Source organism: Varroa jacobsoni, unplaced genomic scaffold (assembly GCF_002532875.2).
Source record: "Varroa jacobsoni isolate VJ856 unplaced genomic scaffold, vjacob_1.0 scaffold_1468, whole genome shotgun sequence".
NCBI lineage: Eukaryota > Metazoa > Arthropoda > Arachnida > Mesostigmata > Varroidae > Varroa > Varroa jacobsoni.
In genome coordinates this window covers 161,194-188,876 of record NW_019214370.1, presented here as the reverse complement: position 1 = coordinate 188,876, position 27,683 = coordinate 161,194, and the positions used below count along the sequence as shown (strand labels likewise).

General features: G+C 41.7%; 1 protein-coding gene and 1 long non-coding RNA gene across 2 annotated transcripts; both read right to left on the bottom strand.

Annotated features, from left to right (window-relative positions):
• LOC111270385 (uncharacterized) lies at nucleotides 1-27,683 on the bottom strand. Its single transcript, XM_086972476.1, has 2 exons — nucleotides 22,930-27,683; nucleotides 1-4,788 (listed from the first exon to the last, which is right to left on the bottom strand). The coding sequence occupies exons 1-2, from the start codon at nucleotides 27,269-27,271 to the stop codon at nucleotides 287-289; spliced, it is 8,844 nt and encodes a 2,947-aa protein (XP_086828602.1). The 5' UTR covers nucleotides 27,272-27,683; the 3' UTR covers nucleotides 1-286.
• Nucleotides 13,506-16,232, bottom strand: LOC111270376 (uncharacterized). The gene is made up of 3 exons (XR_002686280.2): nucleotides 15,637-16,232; nucleotides 14,621-15,181; nucleotides 13,506-13,906 (listed from the first exon to the last, which is right to left on the bottom strand). It is a non-coding gene; the product is annotated as an uncharacterized LOC111270376 (long non-coding RNA).

Here is a 27,683-nt window from a genome sequence, read left to right as displayed (position 1 = left end):
TTATATAAACAGTTGTAAATCACTTTATTGAAAGTTATGCATACCTTATAACAAACAGCTGTGGCAATTCGTGTATATTGGCCCATAAAATAGAAGTCTCATTTGTGTAAACAGAAATAGCAACTTCGTAAAATCATCTGTCCTATTCTGAATGGTTCCCGTCGTCAAAATAATGAAACGTCCTGTATACTGCGGAGAAGCCCCATTACCAACTAGTTTTTCTTTGTGCTAGGTCGATTCTTTGTGGCAGGCTTCTTTGACTCTATCGCTTAATACATTTCGTTCACTAGATTTTGGGGCACTCCCCACCATCCATTGCGCTTGTAACTATAGTCGATTCGTCGAACGGGTCGTTACGTAGCGGCGCTACCGATGTTAGACCCAAGCCAGCTTCGCAAGCCATTGAGTAGAATTTCGACTGTGGGTTCGCGAGAAGAGTTTGCGGTGGCCCCATTTCAACAATCTGTCCTGCTGCTATTACCACAACAATATTCGAGTCAAGAATTGTATTTAGTCGATGAGCGACTGTCAGGATGGTTGAGTCGTGAAACACTTTTCGTATGACATGCTGAATTAGTGCATCTGTTTCGAGATCGACGGCGGCAGTAGCCTCGTCCAGAACTAGGATACGCGGCTTACGCAAAATAGCTCGAGCAAGGCATACGAGTTGTCTCTGTCCCACGGACAAATTTCCACCACTTTCCGATATGGGACTTTCCAGTCCACTCTGTCCTTCAAAGTACTGTTTCAGATATACCCGTTCAAGGGCGGTCCATAATTGTTCAGTAGTATACTCATCGTTCGGGTCCAAATTAAAGCGAAGATTTGAATTGAATAAAATCGATTCCTGTGGGATAATCGTGAGACGGGACCGCAGTTCGTGCAGTCCGATCTTGCTGATATCAGTTCCATCGATAACGATCTTGCCTTCAACAGCTTCGATGATTCGGAATATGGTGAGGATCAGGGCTGATTTTCCAGCCCCTGTTCTGCCTACCACGCCGATTTTTTGTCTAGGCTCAACGGTGAGGTTTATATCACGCAAAATCAAATCATGATCGGCACAATACCTCGTGCAATAGTTTTTGAATTCGATTCTCCCATGCGGAGGCCAGCCATCGAAGACTGGATTGCCCGATGCCCACGGGGCCTCGGGTTCAATGTTGATGTATTCATCTAATCGTTCGGCTGCAATAAGGTGTGCCTCTACATCAGTCGAGAAGTAGACGAAAAAATTGAAAGCCACTACAGCTCCTAACGAATAGGAGATAAGAAGACCAGCGGTTCCCGAGTCAATGGAGTCGCGATTTGTAACCAACAGCAAGACCATAGCAAATATCATAATATTGCCAAGAAATTCGAGTCGAAGCGACATCCAGTAGTTACATATTGTCACGTGGAAACTACAGTTCTGTGATATATCAACCTTTTCGTTGTAATTCTTTCGGAAGATCTCTCTGACGCCGAAACCTCGAATACTCGATAGGCCGTCGATAGTTTCTGAAAAGTGGCTGTACACCGGGGAGCGAGTTACAGCTTCAAGCCGCTTAACTTGGCGAAGAGTTTTTACGAAGATCTGCCTGAGGACGCCGAATAATATTAGAACGGGTATGGCAACCACAAGAAAAATAGGCAGATTTATCGAAATTAGAACGATCATTCCGATGATTTGGAAGAGCATCTCCAATGTGAAGTTGGCCATCACTGGCAGCTGTACATCGAGCTGGTCGAGGTCTCTGCCGAAACGGTTCAACAGTCTTCCCGCTGGCGTCGTGTCAAAAAAGGACAGTGGCGCCCTCATTATGGCATTCAGCATCAATCTGTGAAGATTTGTTGATGCTGTGATAGCTGCCTTGGCTAGGAAAGCCGCTCCAAAGAAGTTGCATAGACCTTGCAATAAACCAATACCAGCATAGACGCCTAATCTGTAGTCACGATTCTCTGGGCTAGTGTTATTGTTCTCTGACCATGAAGACAGCCAAATACCGTTAACGATATCAAGGCTTCGGAAGCTTATAAAAAAGAACAGGGTTAGAGAAGTTAAGAAGAATCCAATTTGCTTGATGAAGTTGACGTAAACCTGAAGTTTAATTGAGCCCTCTTTGACCGTTTCCTTTGTGTCAAATTGAAATCTCTCTAGTCGCTGTTCCTTGTCGTCGATTAATAATTCGGAAGATAAGCGCGAGCAGCCTGAATCACCATATTTGAGCATTTTTTTCTCAGAAGCTTCATACTTCACGTGTTCACAAGGTTCGTCCCTATTTTGCTTAAAATCCTTCATTAGATCGGCAAGTACCCCTTTAGCGCTAATAAGCTCGGAATATGAGCCTTCTTCTTTGATTTCGCCATCTTTCAAAATGATGATGTAGTCGACGTCTGGCAAAACGGACAGGTTGTTCGTCACAAGAACGCGCGTCTTTTTACGAAGCATTCCTTTTGGTCCAATGAGATTTGTGAAGATGGCTTTGCCTACGTGGACATCAACAGCGCTAAGCGGATCATCCAAAAGGTAGACTTCCTTATTCTGGTAAGCGGCACGCGCCAGAGCGACCCGTTGCTTCTGGCCACCGCTAATATTGATTCCCCTTTCTCCAATTTCAGTTCGATCGCCTTTCAAAAGTATGTCAAGGTCAGTACGCAGGCTGCAAGCGTCCAGCACCTTGTCGTACCTCCGTCTATCGAACTCGCTGGTGAAGACAATATTCCGACGGATTGTCAAGTTTTGAATCCAAGCTTGTTGGGGAAGGTAGGCAATAGACCCAAGAACGTCAATCTTGCCATTTTGAATAGTAAGATCACCCAGCATGGCTGAAAGCATAGAAGACTTTCCCGATCCTACTGAGCCGACAATCGCAACTAACTTGCCTTTGGGCACATGGAGGTTTATATCTGTGATGACTGGCTTGTCCTTATCGGCACCCCAGGAAGCGGTTACATTTCGCATCGTGATAGCGTAACCATTTGTTGGATTAGAACCGATGATATGTGGCTTAATTTCTTCACAAAGAAGGAAATTCCAGATTCGTTCGAAGGATACTGATGTCTGTATGGCATTTGAGACAAAGTCGGGAATAATTACCATTGAGAAACGCATCTGATTAAAAAGGGTTAATGAAACGAACGCAACGGTTGGCGTGAGGATGTTATCTCTTGAGATTAAAACGAAGGTCATAAACGCTACGAGACCTACAAAGAAAGGCGTGCATGTCCAGAAAAAAGCGGTGCCAGCAGTAGAGTATGCGTATAACCTTAAAAGAGACATCTCTTTTTTTCGAATGTCTGCAACACGACTTGTAAACCGTGGTTCCCATGCAAACAACTTCAGGACTTTGATACTATTTAAAATCTCGTTTATGCCCTTCAGACGTTGATCTTTTAGCTTCATTTGCCGCTCTTGGAGCGCCCTATTCTTCGAAGCCAATAATCCTGATATCGGCATCATCACAATAATGACAGCGACACCCGCCATGCAAGGCCAAAGACCAAGGTACTGCCAAAGAAAGTATATGTTGATCGCAATGGTAACGGGGCATGATATTATTGACGTGGAGCTAGTGCATAGCTTGAGCACTTTATCAACATCAACTGACACTAAATTTACTAATTCGCCTACTGTGTACCTGTTTTGAGACCCTGATGAAATACGGAGAGCTTTGCTATAGATGGCGGCCATGAGAATTCCTTTAATTTTGATACCCATTGTGGCCAACGCATAATCAGCGTGTCTGAAGCAGAACGATCCGGCTGTGTTGGTGGCGAAGATCGCGAACGCGTAAAGCACTCCTTTCCAGAGTGGTTGTGACGGATCCGTCATGTAAGTGGTGATTAGGTGAAGCACCAATGCGGGTGTGCTTCGGATAAGTGAACGCAAAAATACAGTCAGGAAAGCCATCGAGATCGTTGGCCAAAAGCTCATAATCAAGGTTGCAAAAAGGCGAGGTGACCGGGTCTTGTCATACGAACCATCCTCAGGACTGTAATTGGCTCGTTTTAGCTCGCTGTCCCAGCGATTGATCCACTTCTTGTAGCTAAGACCTGACCTCAGATGCGGCAGCAGGTCGTAAAGGTCACCAGTTCTTATGTAGTTCTTATATCCCTTAATGATAAATGGCGAGATCCATTCGAACACGAGGAGAGAGAATGGAGGTGCAGTCAAGACAGGTGATGGGCGCACGTTACGCTTTTCCCTTACAGGCGACTTCGAATCCGAGAAGCAGTTGAGCAGGAACGAGGTCACGATAAGAGGGTACGTAATTGTTGTCACAACAAAGTTGACCGTCGACACTTGACCGGTAACGGATACATTAAAGGTTTCCACAAGCACCCGATAATAGCGCGGTAGATAAACAAACGTGAGTAAAAACCAGTAACTGAAGACCAACGGCGATGAAGCTATAGCGGCTTTTCTATTCAAATACTGAATGAACATAATAAGTACACACGATCCGCAGTTGATCAGGTCCGATAAAATGGCTGCTAACGGAACACTCTCTGGGCCCTGAAGTCCGTTCCAGGCTGCTGACCATAAATAGCACAATGCCATCACTAACACGACCAGGGTTTTGGTTACATTGAACAATGTCAGTGGTGCCGGGATTGACTTATGTCGATTCGTCCGAGCAGTGGTCAGAGACGCAACGAGCCATAGAAACGCCGACGGAACGTACGTCAGAACCGTCCATTCAAAGCATCTTGTGAAACGTGGATAATGAGTCCACCATGTGAGGCTGGCATCCCACAGCTCGTCGCCGCCGCAGAAGTTTTCATCGCTGTCTACCATCTCGTACGATTTTTGTTACACTGTAGGCAAAACTAGCGTAAAGAACTTCTTTTTGGTATTCTGCAAGATTACAGGCGAATGACCTAATCAGGACAAGGATGTAGCGTCTAGAAGCGTTCTTATTATTACTGCACCGCCGGCTTTCGCGTCATCAGCATCGACCTGGAAAAATAGAGTAAAGCATCGTTCTGTTAATGTCAAAGCAAAACAACGGCACCGAATGGCAATTTTTGCCTCCTCAGGTACATTGGGCTAATCTGTTCTTGACCTATTCGCCAATTTAAATCCTGCTATAAACGGCCGTGTGTGTCTCCCGAGTACGCGCTAGTTAGTAAAAGACAGATTAAGATAGAATTTTAAAAGTTGCCAAAACAAGAGGGTTCCTTGTAAATGCCAACCGATCGCACTATTGAAGGACATTGTAAGTGTGTGACTTGCAAGATCACCCTGCAATCCAAGAAAAGGTCCTGTCAGTCGGTCGCCTTTAAGAACCTTTAAGAAGACTAGAGCTTTCGCTTTCGGACATTTTTGCATATTCACGCTGCTAAATTAATCTACTCATACTGTTATTGAATGGCCTTATTAGAACATACGCGCTGGAGATTCGAGCACAGGAATGAATGATTTAGGTACAGTTTAATGTTCTGAGCTATAGCTGGCTGCGGTACGGACATTAGCGTTAGCTGGCCAGATTGCCAGACGTAGTCGATGGAAAGAATTACACTTAAAAGTCTATTTTTCTCATTACTTGACAGGGTCATTGCGGTGTTTCGTTGTCGGAGGTGTAGAATATTTCGGCCTTATAACATAATTCGAAACGTGCGTCTTCTTACTAATTATAATAGGTACTAATTATTGTTTCGGGCCGATTTGTGTTTCGTACAATACTGATCCTATTATCAGAGTATTTCGACAAAAAGCCTTCACAAGAATATAAACGATATTTTTATTTCTTCCTTTTATTACTGTTTTCGCTTAGAGGATATAGTGTACCACTAGTCATGCAAGTTCTATTTTATGAATAGGTACCGCCATTGCGATAACGATATCATAAAACGGCTCCTGAGCGAAACCCTGAAAGCGCCTTAGACACTCACCCGCACCAGAATCTCGTTTAATAATATTAATCATAATAACTATTCAAAATTGAAGCCGTCGAATTTATAAACTTCCATAAGGACTAGTTTCCTCTTGTCAAACAATGTAACACGCTCAAGGGCCTATGGTTAACTTACAAACTCTATATTCCCAACTTGTTAATTCACTATGACAAACAGCACTTACCCATTCATATACGTGCCTTTAATATCAATATAACTTACCAAAAGTAGTTAATTCCATCACGATTATTAAAGAACTAACATGGCGGTGTTATTTCTATGTGGATCTTATGAAGAACGCGACAAACACTAGCTGATAATATTTATCGAGTAATTCTTATAATCGGCTCAAGTTCAATTGATTTCGATTACATTTTTTTTAAAAGCAGGTTTAATTATTATGCTACCAATATAGATAACGTAGATAAGTTCATACAACGAATAACTATACCATATTATATAATTTTTCGTTGGGGGAGAACGGTCCGTTTGATTTCTGATGCGGCTGGTTAGTCAGTATTCATATAAATTCGTACAACCGTTCCGAGAACTATTCCGCTTGTCCATCTTCGATCATTCGTATGTTTGTTTGCCAAGTAATAATAACAATACATTTTACAAACTACGTAAAAAAAGTTCCTTAAGGGTTCGGAAGCTCGACCCCTTGAGAATATAGAGTTACAAGCATCAGCAACGATAGGCATATGCAACTGACTTACTTTTTATATATTAGTGAATGAGTTAAACCAAGTTTAAATTAATATTAGATGTGATTTGTCTAGGCCAAATCAGTCTCTGCGGCACAATTGCGACTTGTTACACATTTCGGAGATCGTCACGTTCCCAGCTGTTTCCAGCAACGGATGGAGCGTGAACGCTTGAGAGAAACGTAAATCCCAGGTAGATCACATTGGCCTACACAATTAAACAAACGCGTTAAGCGGTCGATATTAGGACGCTACACATCGAATCGGTCGACGAAGAATGAACAAGTAATCTGTTATTCTATGGTATCACTGGCTGTAATACTCTGCAGTTCAGTAATCCAGTGGCGGCGTCGGCGTTCATTGTCCACCGCTGACATTGGCTGATCGCATATGGTACAGCTGTTTATCTTTGCCTTGTTAGACCGCCCTGATATGGCTTCATAAGATGTCGATTCACGCACATAGTTGCATTTTGCACCGTATTCTCTATAACAAGTGGCTACTCCAAATAGAAGAAAAAAAAACAAAAAAAAGAAAAAAAAAAACGTAATATTTCAAATAGTCGGTGGCTACGTGTGCGTTCGTACATTCGCCCGCGTCATATAGCAGGATTTAACGCATCCGAAGTGGGTTACGCCTGTGCGTTTGTCATCTAATCTTACCGCAAAGCTATTTTTTACTGTTCGATATTGACTATGGGCTTTGAAGGGAAGCAGAGAAACAACGTTTTAGTGTCAAATAGAATAAATCTAATAGATAGCAATAAACGTAGACCTGAACACGCTGGAGCTCTAACATAACTACTATGTTATTCATGAGTATTTTTTTGTTTGTTACAATCAGTTGAAGGCTGGTACCGTTCTAGAACTAATGTCAATGCAATGTGGACGATCTGATAGGTGTAACAACATTTTAGAATACGAACAGCGTGGAGACGGCAGGGTGTATCGTGAGGCATGTCTGAGTCCCTATCTGATGTGCATAGAAGATGCGGTAAGTTCATGTAGATAGAGCGCGATGGAGGAGGATTGAAGTTTGGAGCGGACTGAATATGGTAAGCGGTGATCACCGGGCATGTAAAGTTTAAGAAACATATCGATTTCTTTTGGCCGTTTTTTATTGGCCTCCTAATGAATGTGTTGGCCATATCTTATATAGCCACAGACGAATTGTCCGAAACGCGAACGGGTATTTGGCACGCTGATGTCGAATAGGAAAACGCCAACCGGCACATCATATACAAGACCTAATATTGTATCTTACGTATTGCCTAGAAGGTATCAGCTTAAATTGAAGATTATATCGTTTTCTCTCTTCTAGCGATAGGATCTCATAGTAGAGAAATCACACTTCTGCTTAAGCTTTTTTTTGAACACCAGAACATACTATATATCAGAAACGAAACAGTTCAAGGAACGCCTCACAACGTACGTACAACTTCTATCAAACTAATGTATAAATAATTTTTATAATGTTAAATATTTTGCTGTATATTAAAAAAATTATCCGCGTCTGTGAAATGTACAGTCTGACCAACGTTTCGGCGAAACGTTCCTAGATTTCAGGCCGATCTGCGCTGAATTCTAGCGTTAATGACGAGTTATGTGCTATGCGTAAAGCTTCGTAAGCGTACCTTAGATTTTCCTAATTTGATGAAATTTATCTTCTATTTATTTCATACTATGAATACAGGCGTTTTATTTATTGCATTTCAGGGCTAAAAAGCCGGGTTCGTTTAATCCTATATGAAAATGCGCCAAATAAATGATTTGGCGTAAAAGCATTCAATTTTGACAACCTGCATTTTGATAACCTGCATGTGTCAAAAATTGCAGAGCCTAGGCTTGGCCTGTATTGAAATGATTTTGCGGGAACATTCGTCATCGCCAAAGCGACATGACACGATCCGTAGCGGATACTTTGGTTGACATTCGGATAAACTAACCCGGGCAGCCGTAGGCGTGGTTGTATTGAATAGGTATCCACGTACGTTAGGCTGAAGCTTGCTTTCTCGTTAATCTACCGAACAGAATTTTCAGTTCTTACTTCTAAAGCTATCAAAGGAAAGTTTCTGCGACGAAGGAAACGATAAATTTAGATAAATGAAGCAAGCTTTCGACATTGAAATTTAGTCTTCGTGCAAATAAAGGGTCGTTCGACCGCCATAGTGCTTATATCAGAAAAATGAATTTTTAAGAGTAAGAAATTCATTCTCAAGACAGCTTTGCGCTTGGCTATTTGCGCTATTTGACGCTGTCCGCCAGAGTTGCTGGCCACCACGTTACCACCAGGTTACTTGTGAATGTCTTCGAGCAAGTAGTTTACACACATATAGAAGTACGGCTTGCCACCCCGGCCTGAATATCTAACGACCGTTTTTCAACTAAATGAAAACAAACGTAGATTGCTTTCAGGCTCACGTAAAGACGTGGACACCTGGTTGTTCACTATAACCTAAGACATCTACAACTAGTTCATACAACGAACTCTTCGTGAGTATCCTGTATATACACGTCTGACATGCGGATCATAAATAACCAGAAAAAGAAATCGCTTTGGATTGGCCAAAACTTACTTGTCCCCGCCTACGTACCATAACAAGATGCCCTTTTGATTCTACTAGCCGTATTCTGTATGCACAAGTAAATCTAGTTAGGCCGTGACCTTAAAGAAAATAGAACCTGCTATAGTCGTTGGAGCAAAAGATTTTGCTCTTCTAAAGAAAATCATCCTGTGTGTTCTTTTTCGTTCAACTGTACCGCTGCTGCTGCTGCTGCTGCTGCTATTGCTCCTGATGGCGGCCCTTCACCATTTGAATTACCCGGCCGGAGTTTGTGAGAACTCGTGTATCGCCATATTCCCCCCACACTGAAGGAGCACTACATACCTCAATGATTCCTTTTTAACGTCTAATGAATCATGAGACTGGCGTTTTGTGATGAAGATCAGCAACTTCAGTTGGTCCATTGCTGCGTCCGAACCTTTGGAACTCTAGCACGAACCGCTGAAAATCTATGGGGCGTATTGCGCCAACGTAAACTGACAGAACAGTATCTGGTAATGCAACGGCTTTATAACCAACGAAATGATCAATTCATCTTTAATGTCAACTTAGAGTAATAGGTAATTGAAAATATGTTTTATTCGTATTAAGGAAAATTAATTACATAGTATATTATCAGTACGATGTCAATAGAATAACTGTGTTACAACGAACTCGGCATAATAATTTCTAAGCGTTCGAGAAGAAATAGCGATCATTATAGGTGTCATAGGGTTGGCAACAAAGCCAAAGTTACAAAGTTACAGCCAAAGAAGTAGAATAGCATTTGTTTTTTTGTTCGTAGCTAAGTAGACATATGTGCGAAAAAGTATTGCTAGACTTTTTCGATCGAGCTTCGTGGAGCATCGCCATGATTAACTTGAATAGCATAAGATATGCTCGGCTACAAAAAGGGGCAAAATACATTCGATAATTATTATAGGATACATTATAAAAACGAGCACAGTGGCGTAACTTAGCACGAAAGAAAAACTAAATAGGATAATTAGTCTTCTTTTTCCCACTCAACATAATATAATGACGTTGAGCGTTCTATTCGCAATTCAGTCATGGTTTATTTAGGTAATAGCGAGGCCAACTACAAGTTCCCACGTCTTATGATGGCCTGTTCTGCGTAAAGCAACTTCAGAGCTACTTCGTACGCTGAACAAACAAAAGCTAACGTTCCACATGCCGAAATTAAGTGCGAATAACTCCACAAGAATATCTACATATTGCCACGTGATCCCTGAAAGTCCTGTGCGTTTTTAGGTTAAATTCTACTTTAAGTTAGTTAGTTAGTTGAAATTACTTAATGGCGAAAGTATCAACCATTGTTCGAAAGAAATTATCGACAAGATCAACGCAGTTGTGATTTCCTCTCGTAATGAAGCGCGTCATATTAGAGAGCCAAAACTTTCTGCGGATGCAACTGGTACAACAAATCTGCACAATTCAATCAGCTTGATTAAGGAAGGCCTGCTGAAAATCAATAATTCTTCCTGCGCCTATTATCATAGATATGATTTAATGAATTATTAAGGCGCATTGCTGATCATCCAGCTCTTCTTCAATCGTAAGCCTACTTTTGCCTGCTTTTCTGGACTCAGGTTTTAAGTTATTTTTTTTCGAACACTGTAACCCTATCTTTACCCCTTCCCTTCAGCGACCTATATTGAAATCTTATTGTGATTATAAGTTTTTTCGCATGGATTATTTGTTTTGCTGCCGGTGATGTGATAGGTTCTAGGAGAGCGATAGGCTATTTCAGGAACCACCGTAATGTCACCGATTAGCACTGGCTGTGGAAGGTTGACTATTTAAAATCATAGTGAAATATTATAATTCATCTATACTACACGGTGATGACCATTGCATGATCTATTTAACCTTTAATATTTCTCCTTGATTAAAGTACCAAAATAATAAGCGGATTCCGTAAAAATTAATGTTAGTTTGGGCCTGAAGGCTGAAACTCGCATTGCGCCAAGTTTTGCGGGCTAAAACTATAAAGAGGGTGGCGTCACGTCAATAATTAAAAAAAAAAACTATTATATATGTGAATTTCTGGCCTGAGAAAGCCTTTTAGGGAGCATGTGGATGCCTCGTTGCAGCTTTGGAGAAAAACCTACGGTAACCTTGCCGACTTTGTGCAACAATTTTAGAATGATCCAGAATCTAAAGCACACTTAAACGAGCCGATCAATCTAAATACCCACCTTTTCAACCTGGGATATTTTGCTTCGAATATTTGCTCACGAGAACGCTCCGTATTAGTTAGCATCACCGCACTGTGACTACGAACCTTGCTCATTGATCTTGACCTCACGAAGGAAAAGGTAAAAACGTTTACTAAGCTAATTATCCATCTTCATAATATCGTAGCGAAGGGATCGCCAACCTTCAAGACAGCATCGATGATACTTCGTTTAAATTTTATGTCCGCAAGGCTGCAGTGGGTAATCGTTTTGGGGAATCTATACTTCTTTTATTTCACTGAGCTTCGTTCGACTTTGGCAGAGATGGCAGCCGCGTTTACTACAACTCGAGACGAATGCTTCACGCCAGGTCCTTAGCATTTAAACTAGGAATAGTTGAGTCCGCAATCATGATCAAGCGGATAGTATAACATCCTATTGTGTAAGAAGTAGCGTGAAGACCGCTCGCTTCTTCGGCAGTATTATACATATGACAGAACTAAGTGAAATATACTGACCAAATGTACGGCAATGGCAAATGAAACGCTTTAAAGGAACCCTGTGACATTTTATTACTATCATTCTAGTTATTATATATTATATATATACAATATAATCTATATTGTTTAAGCAGATTTCGTACGCATTATGTAATCGTTAGGACAAAATTAGCCCATTTACCTTAGTTTATATGGGTGTGCTCTAGATATTCGTATGAGGTAAACCCATGTTTTTCTATGCACGAAAAAAGCTATAATATAACGATAAAAGGTCACATGCTCTTCGATGCTGTGGGGTACAATTCAGTGTTTCGTATAATAGCTTTGTGTGGAAACGTCGTGATTCCGCACAGGCAGGTAATGGAATAAAGCTGAATGACACTACCATTGGCATTATCTATTGCTACGACCTGTGTCGTAACGACAGATAATACAAAAAAAAAAAAGAGAAAAAAAACAAACTACTAAAATTGCAGGGAGCGAAAATGCTCCGATTAAGATAGTGCTCAATACTAGTAAAAAGATAATAAAAGGAAAGAACAACTTTAACAGACTTCGAGGAGAATTCGTTGTTTTTTAGTTAACGTTTCTATAGAATTGGAACCGATTTTAGCACTAGTTTACCACGAGATCGATTCCAGAAGAGTCATAAAAGTCTTAGGTCTATACACCTTGTGGAATAGTTGCTCTTTTGTAACTCTCACTTTTCAAGTTCCAGGTTCTACATATGGTACTTGACTTGTTAGGCACTACGCAGGACAACTAACTTCCAGTAGCTCTGTATCGGCATTCGCATCTCGGCCGTCCTAAGCTTAAAACGTGACTGCGATGATTTCATTGAAGAATTGCCATTTGCTCGTATGTCTTTGATGTGCTTGACGATATATAGTTAAATATTAACTTTTCACAAAGAAAATTACACGGAAAATTATATCTGGAGAGGACCGCTGACAGTTTTGCTTACGCTAACTTCATCAGCAATACGTAATTTCACAGCTGGAAGAAATAATTTGCTTTTAAAATAAGATATTTGCCCATTATCTGCCTTCTGGCGACATCTACTCGGATAAACAGATCAAATCGAAAGAGCAATGAGCAATAAAAAAAAACCAATGAGGGAACTCCTTCGCATAATAAACAAACCATTCTCGACTATATGATGGAATCCTACCTAAATAAATGATTCCTTACATAAGGTTCTTAAAATATTCGCGCACGACCGACGCTTAGCCATGTCCCTAGCCATGGCTATGATATGATGAGCTTTTCATAATACTCACTGCTATGCCGTCAAACTGCGTTAACACTATCCGACCGTGGGGATTTAAGCCCCATTTTATGAAATATTCAATTGTCTAGATTCAATACCGCTTGCGATAGATCGCAGATTATACGCTTTGTTTTCGGTTTCAATGGGGGCCAGCATTTTCATAAGCGATAAATTATGCAAGTTCGTTCTATGTTCTATCTGTTCTTCCTACTTTCTGCCATCCTGTAAGTCTAACTAATGAACCAAAATAAGACACGGTTTTTACGCTGCCTATTCTATATGTTTACGTTAACTGAGACCAATTTGAAGTTTTCTGACAAACAATACGTATGACAGGCATAAAAGAGCTAATGCTTGACCCATACGTCATGCCATCACGAAGGTAATAAACATTATTATTACTGACAAATTACGTTTATTTAAGCTCGTATTCATGAGACTAGATCGATCCCCGACCTTGACTTAGTGTTTGACCTCCGTGTCAGCAACGTTCGTCACTGTCCAAAGAAGAACTTTTCCATTGAGTAGACAGACATCACCAGCGGTACTCTATACGGTAGCTAAGCAAGATTTATCCTAATTGCTAAATGACTTCAATTAAATCCATACAATCGGAGCGATATCTCTGATAACCTAATCCGTGTTCCTCAATCTTTCCGTCTGTGACCATAATGCAAATTGTACGCCTTCAGTCAATCATGAGCGACGCTACGGACCTCTAGGTGCTTCACGTTATTGACCATGTTGTTGTATTAAATACAGCTCCGTTTCGAGCTGGCCAAACACGCTTTATTGGATAACGTCCTTATCTGATCGTGGGAGAAATAAACAATGAGAAGGCCATTAGATTGAGTAATTGTTCGCTTCATAAAATCTGCTACATTGAAAATGAGATGACCTGTTTGTGCCAGACGAAATCGTGCAAACAAAGTCGATCGGCCGTTTAATCAATGCACATTTCGACTGCTGACCTAAGAGCAGCCTCGTTGGTCACCGTTCTGAATATTTTCCATTGTTTTTTTATTGTTATTTTAGAATTATTACTTTTTATTATTTTAGAAATTTATTGGTATTATTCATTTAATCAATAGCCTTGAAAAATCTACTACATTAAAGGATGTAGAAAAACAAGTCCAGTCTCTAAAACATTGCTACTTTGCCGTTTGGGGCTAAATTATTTTGGTTGTTTCCAAACGTTATATCCACCCAGAGGTCAAATCCATGTATTGAGTGGTCTTCCGTTATATTTACTATAGTTGACAGCTAAGTTACAAATTATAGCACCTACCATAGCAATATCTGGCACAACAGGAACACAATCTGATAACACTAATAACAAATACGGAAATTGCAAACATACAATCTTTGTTTGAAGCTGGTATATATTTAATTCACACACAAATTAGTAGTCTTCAGAAACCATTTTTCATGTCGAAATCACTACAATCGCTGGTCTTCGCATATTTCTGATCCCGCCCGCCATTCAGCAAGATGTACGTACTATATATACATTTCCAACTTACCCTATTGACAGCGCACTATCTGACGCGCTAAGCTGCCCAGGTGACACGGTTGCAGGTCGACCGGCACGCGCTCAAAATGATGGCAAAAAGCTTTGCCTACCATTAAAGCACCAAAAACGTGAAACGCAACCCATTAGAAATAGCTGTGGGCACTCCGGTTGCTTGTTCAGCTTCTGAGGTCTTTGCCGACGCCATTGTTAGCAAAATCAGCCAGCCGTCATCATCCTTGCCGCTGTCACCGACGAAAACCATTATTCCTCGCCAAGCAACAACCAGGCAGCAAAAGCACTGATGCTTTTCGAAACACGATCAGCAATAGCAGACAGAAATCTTCATGAGCTCTCTGAGTCATTTCGTATGCCGGCTTTCCTGGCCGTTGTCTTGATCTCATCGAGCGCAATGCGAAGCCCAGTGAAGACCCCATCTGTTGCTTGCTCCTGTTGCCTCTAGCCGTCATTAGAGAAAGAGAGTTGTTAGCCAACAATGAGCGTCGACTAGAGGGCACCATTATGTTTATCGATTTTGCTGAATCGCAGTAATGCCGTAGGGATGATGTCTGCGCTGCAGGAAAGACGAGGAACGGCAGCCACATTAGTGGCGTGATTTCAGGCGAAGATGAAGCCGTTCATGTTCTCAGAGTGAGGCTGAGTGGCTCAGAAAAGTCGAAAAATTGATAAAGACAGGAAAAAGCTGACCCACTAGTTGGATGATATGGGACAAGAAAACTGCCAGGATACTAAAGGATCCGCCGCAGATTATGAAAATGATTGAAATCGATGCCAAAAGTCGGATCTGTGAGCTATCTGTGAAAAGTCGAAACATCAACGTAAGTTGAAGCTGACAATTTAACTACAATCTACGTTAATGTTATATTATCATTTTTATGTGCACATATCAGCGTGGATAAACAATGTTATTGAAAATGGCCTACTAACATAGTCTAATCGACATTTTTGCTGCGTGTTGATGGTTTCTGCCATCGGATCCAACCAAATGTCATAGGACAGAAATCTTACCCTTTTATATGTTCCAGACATGCGTACCGTTCAGTTACGAAATCCATGCGTAGCTTCGTTGAACCCGCAGCGTAGTCATCATAATAACATCACAACAACATTATCTATTTGCTGAAGGCTGTATACACACACAAGTACTTAGTCTTCGTTGCCCCTTGTATTATCTGTTCACAAACGAATAATTTCTGTAGTAATACAGACCAAGTTACTACTCTTCGGTCGTGTTCCTTCAATGAAAGCAGCGAATCTCTGTACTTTGTACCCCAATTACATAGAGAAATAAGGCCCGAGATGAACTTATGATAGAACGTCTTTGATTGAAAAATTGGAGAGGATGAGACGTGTTACTTTGGCGCGACGCCAGATCAATGTTAATGACAGTCGATGAATGATAGTGACAAAGACGATTGGATCCACTAAATACCGATTTTTCCAGCGCCATGAATCTACTAGCGTACAAGGGAAAATACTCTGTAAGCCTGCTCTCCTTTCCCCCCTGATCTACTTCCAACCGACGGACACTATTGCCTGATCAGGAACAGTAAACCCACGAGCAACAGCGTCGCGATCCAACGGCAATAATGGCAAAATTGGACAAATTGCTTCATTATAGCTTTGCTTCCCTGTATATATTTCTTCCGACAGCGTATATGGGTGTATGTCGTTCGATTTTTTAGCAAAAGGATTTTTAGAAAAGAAGGGGTTATGATGGGCATATAACGAAAAGGATGAAGGAGGGTGAAAAACTTTGGTTAAAATCTAATCGTAGAACAATGATATTCAACTGAATGCGACAAGCTCAGAATGCTTGAAGGTGGACGCATTTACACATTCAAGCCTGGCATTACGATAACATTCACCTAGAAAATAGGAAAGATCTGCCCTGCCCTGATTTATTCTGACTGAATAAAGGTATCGCAGTGTACGAAGGTTTTGCACAAGCCCATGTTGCAAAATCATCATACTATGTAAACTCTCTACAAATGTGTCAGGCCATCATTGAAGTCGTGTACCTTTAGCCTATATAAATGCGGTAGAGACTACTATATTAAGTATATAAATGTCCTATTACCTTTTAGATTGAAATAATATGAAAATAAATTCAACAGAATAATTATGCTAGGTATATTTCAAGTAATTCTTTAACGAATTTCCTCTTGTCCTCAAAAAGTTCAGGCTAAGATGATCCTTGAACCATGTCCTACTAAAACTACCGTTGCGGTTAGAACAGCTGTACTACATTAGTTCTTTTGAAGATATTGAAATAGGCTTGTATCATTATATTCCCCAAACGAATTGCAATCGCTAACCATTAAAACAACCTTATCGAACACCTTTTTAGTGAGTTTTCAAAAAAAAAAGATCGATGAAGTTATCAAAGCAGTGTGATAACAATTAAGATAAGTTTCAATTATCTGGACCTCTACCAATTATCGGTGCTAATCATCAAAGGTCAACTCGCCTCACAATCCTATCAAAATGTAAAGATGCAAATAAGTTACGCACGTTCTTTGGGTCTTCAAGCTACTGAGCCATAGTGAACAATAATTTTAGCGGTAAGTTTGTTCTTTGAAAAAAACTGTACAATTAAGCCTTACCAGCCCTATAACGAGACCTATCTAGTAATAAATGTTAATTAGCCTGATCCGTAAATTAAATTAGTATCGGCTCTTGTCGGAAATGTTAATTAAAATAGAAACTAAAAGGCACTGTATATTTTAGAAACATTTTCCAAGTCTTTATCAATTGCAATCGACTCCATATATTTTTGGAACTAGCTAATTTAATTGGAGAGTGAATGTCCTTAAGCCTGAACCTTCGAGACCGATCGGTACACCCTAGCTATAAGATGACCTATACTATTTCGTATTGAAAATTCAGTTAGATTTTCCTTGTAATTTGCGAGGGGGACCTACTCGATGAAACAGCGCTAAGCACCCGTCGCATTTTCTAAATCGTAATAGGTATTTTACGCCTCACCTCTAACCGTACGTTTGCGTAGCTTCCTATTGAAAATACTTGCTTTTTGTTAGCATCGGTAAAATTGTTACACTCTCTATATCGGCAATTTTTCGGAATTGCTCTTCTATAATTTTCCCAAGCGTCCTATCAGGACATTGTTGTATAACGACAATCTTCACGACATTGGTAGACAGCAAAAATTCAGTATTGTGCAGGAAGACGCTTCTCTGGCAAGTTTCCCAGCGTTTTTCTGATCCTTTCTATAAATGGGCACCATTAAACCCGCATGGTCATAGTAGAAGCAACAGTTCACCCCTTCGGTTGATGCAATCACCGTAGTAGACTCGGGCAAATCATTAGCGTATACAACTATACCTTATAATATATAAATAGGATCGGGCATCATTTCGCCCTGTTTCCTTCTGACAAAATTAATCTAAAGGTATTTCTAAGGTGATGGCTATTTGGGTCCTGACCTGAAATGCCTGCCATGAGTCACCCGGTTTTTCGTCACCGGAAGGAAATGTATGACCAGTTAAAAAGACTTTTAGCTCTTTTCGTAAATATACCACTGCATTTTCGTCTCGCTTGATTCAACATCTAGCCTTTGATCTTCTTTAAAGCTCAACCTTATTATATTATTATTATATTTCACCTCGAGACTCTGCGCATTTAACTGCAGCTGCGCTTCCTGTCTTTGATTTCTTTTGCACAACTAAAACTCGGCGCGTAAAGTGAACTTGTTTATTGCTTGTTTTTCTATTGCCACTAATTTCTCCGTATGCGTAGTTGTTTCCTAACGTGTACCCTGGTAAGCGTAAATGTAGCAGGTGGCGCCCTAATCGTCTTTCCATCTGGCTCCATTGCAGCATTTTTACTCTGTCTTTTTTGTCCTTTTCATTTTAATCAGATCCAATACACAGCACAGTTATGGCCGCGGGTGCTTTCGTGGTCGTCGTGCTGCGATCCGCGGTGGTCTCTTTCACGGAGGCAGAGAGGCATTCGTCGTGTTTGCCCCACCGATATCACTCGTTCGCTTATACTTACACCGTATATATATATATATTTAGTATTCAGTTTTTGTTGACGCTGTCGCCGATACCGTTTGCTCGTCGCAAGACTCCCCGCTGCTGAAGCAATTGCTCGTTTTACGTACAGGCTGGTGGATGGCAGGCTTGGTCGCCCAGTTTCTTGCTTGCTCGGCGCCTGCTTCGCTGGTTGATGGGTTGGTTGCCTGTTGTCTGTTCGTTCACTCAAAATCATTTCATTTTCTAAACTTTCTCTTTTTCCGGTGGCGGAACAGACAAAGAGGTCTTGGGTAATCCTCCCGGATCAACTGGCTACACCCGCCCACTATCCGTCTACGAAGCGAATCTACCAGCAAGCTGTTAGCTGTTGCCTACAGGAGCTCTGTCAAAAGAGACTTGTCTTCTGTCGGCGCCGGGAGCGGCATTGACAGCCGTAACAGCGGCAGTTCTCACAGTCCTGCAGCGACAAGACGCCACGACAATACCTGGATAAAGGAGACGTGCGACGACTTTCGGGCCGAGTCCTTGGAACATGCGACTTGTCCTCCACCCCCCGGCAGAGAAAACTTGGACGGGATTGTGGTGAAGGATAAAGGGGGCAACGAACAGAAGGGGCGAGAAATTCGACTCTGGTGAGAAAACTGTAACAGTCGATCGCGATGTTGTGGTAAGTAAGCGTTGCAAGTTCTTCGGTCCCTGCAGTTGCTATAGCTAGGTAGCTAACTCATGCGAGTGCGCTGTGTTTATGCAAATACGACCGAATGTCAAAGCAACGAAGGATCCGAGCATCAGGGGCTATAACGAAGCGTACCCTGGTAGGGGATTAAGAGGGTAGTGTTAGCGACCGCTTATGAATGAAAAGATTTTGCTGGATGGATTGGATGAACTAGGTGCTTTGTCGAACGCGAAAATACGAGACGATGAAAATGAACTATTGATAGAGAGATACTGCGGTGTATAGAAACAGTATAGTAAAAAGTGTTTTTAAGAGAAGACATGCCTGTAGCCTTAGTCGTTGTCGTGCAGCGGTATCCGGCAGAGCTTGTCGGAATTGAATTGCTAAAACATCATTGAATGAAGTGAAACTTGTATTGTTACCTTGTCAACACCGGATCCCAGTTAGACAGTTCATTAATCAGAAAACATGAAGACTGGTAGGCACCTACGACGCAGAAGTTTCAGCTTGCTTATTTACTATGATTCCGCCAGTGCTCCGTTGGAGGGTAGATTGGAAATAGGTTTTACTTATAACCGAGCCGGTGTCAATGACCTGTATTTTGTTAAGGACCTATACGTAACACACCGCCAAGCACATGTATTTTATGAATATATGTAGTTGAAATTACACTTCATTTGCATAATGACGATTATGACTGTTACTCTCACTCTTCAGGGGCAGGAACGTGCGATCCACAGCTACGTACTTTCGCCGTATTGGTACTTGAAATTGCTTGACGGAAAAGATGGCGCCGACGATGAACTTAGTACAGTCTTGACCTCGTAAATAGATCTCAACGTTTTCAGTCGCTTGAAAAATGCTTTCCAATAGCTAGTCTATTTATTTAGTAACCCAAAAACGAGGCCTTTCCCAGTGAAGGATTAAGTGAGCTTTTTTTCGTAGAATCGTCATATCCTGAATTCGTTCTGGCTTGTAGTCGAACATTCTATTATATAATCTTTATAGATTCGTTGTCAACATCGACAAAGGTAAGTTATAAAATCAGAGGGGTCGAATCATTTTAGCGCATTTGTTGCCACATTCATTCAATTAATTCGTCACTCTGTTCAAGTTCCAGATGAACTTTGTTCCAGTATAGTGTGCGGAGAGCCACCATTTCTGTGGTTGACTTGAGTGCATTAAATTTTTTGTTGGAAAAGGAGCTATTTCGTATGTTCCCTATCTTTATCTGAATCAAGCAGCTTCGAATTTCAGCGGAAGTCAATTAGGCTCGCTCGCTTTCCGTTCATTCTGACCCGTATGGTCTGAACAACCAACAATAACAAAGCCAAAATATCTCCAGCCACTCGATGTATCCTGATAGTATCTTGGAAAGTTAAAACGCAGCGCAACTTTAAAATAGAACCATACAGGTAAGTTGATCCAAAAGCGTTACGAGACAGACAGCGGTTTGTAATCTGAGTGGCACTGCATAGATCAAAAATTCTTTGCTAAAAAGGATCTATCGGTATTTAAAAAATATCGATGTACCAAAAAAATGGTTTCTCTGACAAAGAAGAAAGCTACGTTATTTATTAGTTTCTACAGCGCGTCGAACCTTGAAGTAGAAAAGAAGAAACTTTAACTTTTCATTCAAACAGCGATAAAGGTTACGCAGCGTTTCGTCTCTATAGTCGTCTATGGGGATTAAAGAGCGGCGACAAGAAAAAAGATCGGCGACTGCTACACGATTTTTTTTTTCGTTTTTAAACAATTGAGACAAACTCAACGAGTTATTAGTATTGATCGCTTCCAACTATCAGGAGTGTAATCTTTAGTTCTGGGCATCGGCATCCTTGTCGGGTCCAATTCTCTGTTTTTATAGGTGCAATGCTACTCTCGTGTTTGATAGTGAAGCGCTCAAAATTTCATCCTCTCAAATAGGCCCTCGTGTAGGCCCTTTATCTAGGCAAGAACACCCATACTCGAGTACGTGTTGGAAAAAGTATATATTCGACTTATTTCGAAAAGATACGAATTTCCATTTTTATGCTGACATCTTCTATCTAAAATCTAAAAAAGCATCTAAAATTCACGCCCAGTGTGTTTGATAAGACCCAGTGGATGATGGTGCACTGGAACTAGTACATAAGGAGATGCATAGGTGGTTCAATCTGTTTAGACATTTGTTTCCGGCCATAATTTTAGAACATAAGATATTATACGATAAATAGAAGAGGAATAGAGACGTTTGCATTGCATGGAAAACACAAGGAAACTTACGCTGTGTTGTTCACTTTGCTATCTAGCTGTTCAGCCTTTAGTGAGGACAGATTTAAGGCACAGTGTCGTAAACATGGCCGCGGTAACCTATCAGTGATATATACAGCTAGTGTCCTAACTAAGATATTGATCTCACTTTGACTTTTCTGTTTAATCAGCCAGGCTTTCCCCACGCTATCTCTACAGCCGTTGAGAGCTTCTGAGAATTCTAAGTACAGAGATCTATTGGTTGCTTGAAATGTAAGCTCAATGTAAACAATAGACCTCCTCAGTAGTAAATTTGGAATTTTTCAATTAATTACGAAATTCGGTATTTGCTTCCAAAAAAAACTCTCACCTCGATTCCATTTTCGGACCAAATAGATAATGGAACGTTTGACCAGTATTAACACAGTGTGACCCTTCATCATTGTGGCTCACCCCGTGGCTGGAAAAAAATTCATTAAATTTTTTAGTTTATGTTAGTTCGTAATGAGGAACTATTGTGAGTAGAAGGACAACACGCCCCAAGAACGTTGTACATAAATTACTTTAAGATTTATTGAGGTTGCATTCATAAGGCTGTGTTTAACAGACACCATATATACAACTCTATCCGTTTATTACTTGCTAGATTCTTCTTAATAGAAAATCTTACATTTTCATGACGTCTATAGGTATAACGTTCATTATCTACTATACAGTAAGGTACCATCACTCTAATATATGAATGAGAGCTGGTACAAAGAAACCTCCCTGATATAGCGTACACTATGTATAGTGACATTTACAAGCGTTACGGATCATCGTTACTTTACCATCGTTTGAAATAGACCGCGCCTAACTTATAGTGCTTGCCATTTGTTTTGGGCTATTGGCCGTATTTTTTTGTACTGCTTAGAAGTCTGGAAGCTTCTCTGTATAGTTAAACATATCACGTTACTCAAGGTAGCACCTGGCTTGGGAAAATATTTTTTTTTCTTTTATCCATTAATAACATTAGCTAGTGCTTAATCTTGATCCGTAAATAGCAGTCCTTAGTGTAGGCAATTAGTATTATCATCACGAAAATAGAGCGCTTACACTATTACGTTCTATTATCATATCTGTTTGTTATTGCGACACGGTAGAAAATATGTTGTTTTCAGTTACGTCAGCTGTGTACAATGTGCAGCTAATTTCTTCGTTGTTGAAGAAGTTACGTTGCAACTATGGAAGTGCAACAACAAGGTCATGTTGACATGCTCATCATTGTATCTATGATATTTTTGTGAATTCGTGTGCGCGGAAGATACATTTGTTCGGTGAGTAGCAAAAAAATCTACGCTCAGCACACAGCCGTCCATTTCACAAGCCAACCTACGCTGATTTCTAGGAAGATTTAGTCATCAGCCACAAGCCCCGCCTCACGGGCCATATTGTAGAAATGTGACTGGCTGTTCTGAAGAAGAACGGCAGGTGAACCTTGTTCAACTATCTGGCCCTGGTCCATAATGATTACACGGTCGGAGTCCATGATCGTGTTTAGACGGTGCGCGATCGTGATTATGGTGCAATCAGCGAAATCCCTCCGGATTGTAGTTTGAATTAGCGCATCTGTTTCCACGTCGACTGCGGCCGTCGCTTCGTCCATAATGAGAATCTTCTTTTTCTGGAGAATCGCTCGGGCTAGGCACAGTAACTGCCGCTGGCCCACTGAAAGATTGCTGCCACCTTCAGCAATTTCGGTTTCGAGACCTGTACCGACAAACTGAGATTTGACGTGAGCCCTTTCAAGGGCACTCCAGATGTCTTCATCAGTATATGAGCCGTTGGGGTCGATGTTGACGCGAAGGGTGCCTGAAAAGATGACCGGATCTTGTGGTATGATGGTGAGTCGTCGTCGGAGATCATGAAGTCCAATTTTAGATATGTCTACATCATCAATTAGAATGCGACCGTGAGCTGCCTCAATAAGTCTGAATAGTGAGAGCGTCAGAGACGATTTTCCTGCTCCGGTTCGACCTACGACACCTATCTTTTCACCTCTGTTGATCTCAAGGTTAACATCCCGAAGTACGAGGTCAAGACCTTCGCGGTACCGAGTTGAGTATTCGTCGAACTTTACGCAACCGTCTTTAGGCCAATCCGAGTCTGGCCTAGACTCCACAGTCCACTCAGCTTCGGGGTTGACATCAGCGTATTCCTCGATTCTTTCCGAAGCTACAATGGAAGCCTCGACTTCTGATGCGTAATGAACGATGAAGTTGAAAGCGAACGAAGTACCCATTGAATATGACACAATGTAGCAGGCCACTCCAGGAACGATAGAGCCTTTTTTACTGACAAGAAGCAGATTTCCAGCCAGGACAATAAAATTTGAAATTATATCTAAACGTGTACCAAGCCACATTTTACCTAGAAAAAGCAGATAGCTGCAGTTTAGCGTCGTATCAACCTTACTGTCTGACAACCCGATAAAAGACTGTTCAGCTCCATATGCCCGGACACTGCTAAGACCACTGATCATTTCCGAGAAGTGATTGTACACTGGAGACCGTGTCACAGACTCAATGCGTTTCAATTGACGAATACTCCTCATGTAGATCCTCTGAAAGATGAAGTACAACACCAAGAGGGGAAACCAGAAAGCTAGAACAAGGGGGACATTCAGCGAGATGAGCACCATGACGCCGATCAGTTGAAAGAACATTTCTAGAAATAGATTGGCCACAACCGGTAATTGGATGTCTAACTGGTCAATGTCCTTTCCAAAGCGATTCAGCAATCTTCCCAGAGGAGTTGTATCAAAGAAGCTCATGGGAGCCTTAATTACAGCTTGCAGCATGATGTTATGAAGCTTCCGAGCGGCTGTGATAGTTCCGTTTGCCAGAGCTGCTGTGCCGATGTAAGAGAACGTCCCATAAAGTAACCCTAGTACAGCATAGACGAGGATTCGTTTCTTGCGACTAGCATAGTGTTCCGTTGTTTCGCCGGCTTTTTCTTCTGACCAGTCGCTTAGCCAAATACCAGATAAAATGTCGAAGGTCCGTGCTCCTGCGAAGCCAATAGCAATTATGACGCAGAGTGTAACCCCAACTTTAGACAGGTATTGCCCATAAACTGCCCAACTAACCGAGCCGGATTGCATGGCTTCCTCGGCAACCAATTTTTGCACACTCTGATCAATACAAGGCTGAATACTGTCGTCGGGTAAACCGCTCATCGATCGGTTAAAGGAAATGGAAACGTTCGAAGGTTCAGGTTCGGAATCTGTTCTCATCTCCTTGGTATGTTCATTGAAAAATTCACTAAATTCCCCCACGGAATTCTTGAGATCCTGATAGGTTCCCTGTTCTGTAATTTCGCCATCCTTTAGCACAATGATGCGATCGACGTTTGGAAGGATTGAAAGCGTGTTGGTAACCAATACACGTGTCTTGTTCTTTAACAAACCAGTGTTACCGATAACGTTCTTAAAGATTGCTGAACCGACATGTGCATCCACCGCGCTGAGAGGATCATCAAGGAGGTAGATATCACGATCCTGATAGACAGCTCGAGCCAATGAAATGCGTTGCTTTTGCCCCCCGCTGAGGTTAACGCCCTTCTCTCCGATTTCGGTGTGCTCGCCACCAGGGAGAATCTTGAGGTCAGTCGATAAGCAGCACTTATCAATGACCTTTCTATATGTAAGCTTATTGTATTGCTTCGTAAAGAGAATGTTTTGCTTAATAGTTGCATTTTGAATCCACGCCTGCTGTGGTACGTATGCCACGGACCCCAGTAGGTCAACTCGACCTTGAAGCAGCTTGAGGTCACCGACCATGGACTGTAATAGGGAGGACTTGCCAGAGCCCACCCTTCCTACGATAGCTACTAGCTCGCCGGTTTTGACAGCCAAATCGATCTTCCTAAGAGTAGGAGGTCTATCGTCTTCAGCCCAAGCTAACGTAGCGTTTTGCCAATTGATCGAATTTCCTGCACCGGGTTTACAACCAACGAGATCTTCAACGAATTCTTCAGCGCTCAAAAATTCTTCGATTCGCCTCACGGACACGAGGGTTTGCACTGCATTTGATATTACATCCGGAATGACAGCAAGCGAAAAGCGCATGCTGTTGAATAGTGATAATGACACGAAGGCTACGTTAGCTTCGATCATAGTTAAATCATTTACGTAGAGGTAAGCGATAAAGGCGAACAGCGACACCAGGAACGGCGTCACCGACCAGAAGAATCTTAAGGTGGCTGTTAGATAGGCAAAGCGTTTGAGGAGACCATTTTCTCTATAGCGCACATCCTGTACGCGGTCAATGAATGGCGGTTCCCAGCCGTAAAATTTGATAATCTTTATATTCGATAGAATCTCGCTGATATATTTCAGCCGGGAGTCTTTGAGGTTCATTTGTTTAACTTGAACATTGCGGCACCATGACGCTACGGCTCCGCTTAGAGGCATCATAATGATGATTACGGAAATCCCGGCGAGACACGATGGACCAAGGAAGCTCCATAGCATAGCTGTGCATATAACTATATAAACCGGACAACCAACCATGATGCCTACATAGAATGAAAATGCGTTGATTTTGTCCGCGTCCACTGATAACATATTGACCAGCTCGCCAACAGTATATTTTCCAAGCTGAGTTCCATTGATTCTGAGAGATTTTCGTATGATTGCGGCAATTAGTAGCGCTTTAATCTTTAGACCCAGATTGACAAAGATATAGTCTCCCCAGCGAATCATCATTGATGAGATGACATACACGATAAAAATTAAAACCGAATAGACGTATCCCTTCCATACTGGTTCGTTTGATTCATTCATATAGAGAATCAGCTCATTAAGAGCGATAAACGTGGTCGCTCTGGTCACCACGAAAATGAGTTCGAGGATCCAGCCAGCTACAATTACAATCCAATAGGTCTTGAGAACTGATCGTACTATAGAGATTTTCTTCCCCGCTGCCTGATACGTGTCAACAACGTTTACCCACTTTCGGTAACAGTAGTCAGACTGCATGGTGTCCAAAGGCTGCGGCAGATCCTTAATGGCTAACTCTCTGCGGTAGCCGGTGATAATGAAATTCGTGAAAAAGCCAAACAGAACCTTTGAGAGTGGTGAGGCTGTGTAAATTGAATTACGATTAGGGTGTTTCTTGGGGACTTGCAGGGTCTCTTCGGTGAATGCTGTAAGTGTGAACTCTACAAATACAAGGGGGTAAGAGGTGCACCAAATGATGTATTCCTGTGAGTCAAATCTTCGTAAATTGATCCCCGAAGGCCCAAATGCGTTAAGTAGATGTCGATAATAAATTGGCATCTCCAAGATAAGGGTGACTAGCCAAAATACTGATAGGAATACTGAGCTGGCTATGCCTTGGTTGCGATCGGTTACTAAAATGATACAGGCCATCACATAGTTTAGGACCCGGAGAAATTCGGCGATGAGGTCAGACTGGCTGGTTGTCCGACTCGTGAACGTATAATAAATTCCGTACACATGCACGATAGCGAGCAATACACTGGCAATAAGCTTTGCACAGTGTAGTATAGTAACTGGAAGTCTTTTTCTTGGCCGTGTTTTTTTGCAGTAGAGGTAAATAATGCCTCCGAGCAGAATGAACAGGGCGGGCAGAAACGCGAGTACGGTATTCTCGAAGCACTCGGTCAACACTGGCGGTTCGTCTCCCCAAAACTTCTTTTCCCAAAAGGGACCTGTACAGAAGATCTGGCGCATTTTGGCAGTCACTGATTTCAACTCGACGAACTACACACAAAGGAACACATGCACATATCCACGCAGCGGCAATTGCTCTTATTAGTAATAGTAAGCTTAGTTCTACGTGGGTCTTAACTCTGTGGGTCAGCTTTGTCTGTTTCCTTTACCTAAAAGTAGATAACAGACTGTCACCACTGTTACGTAAGAAGCAGCCGAGCTACTTTTAGAGCTACGGTGTATAGGCCCACTATTGACCTAACAAAACCCAAAAACCATATAACCCACAGCTAAAACTGGGCAACAGTTAGCTGCCATAGTGCACTGAACACGTTGCTGTATCGATGCAAAGGCAACAGAAACGATCGAACGTAAGTCTTGTAAGATCAACGGTAGCATTTTAAAAGGTAGCCTTACACGGTGGCTCATTACA

Coding starts and splice junctions, on each gene's coding strand:
- LOC111270385 (XM_086972476.1), bottom strand. CDS start 27,271: ATGCGCCAGATCTTCTGTACAGGTCCCTTTTGGGAAAAGAAGTTTTGG. Junction 4,789..22,929: donor GGGGCTTGTGGCTGATGACT/AAATCTTCCTAG, acceptor TGTAACAAAAAT/CGTACGAGATGGTAGACAGC.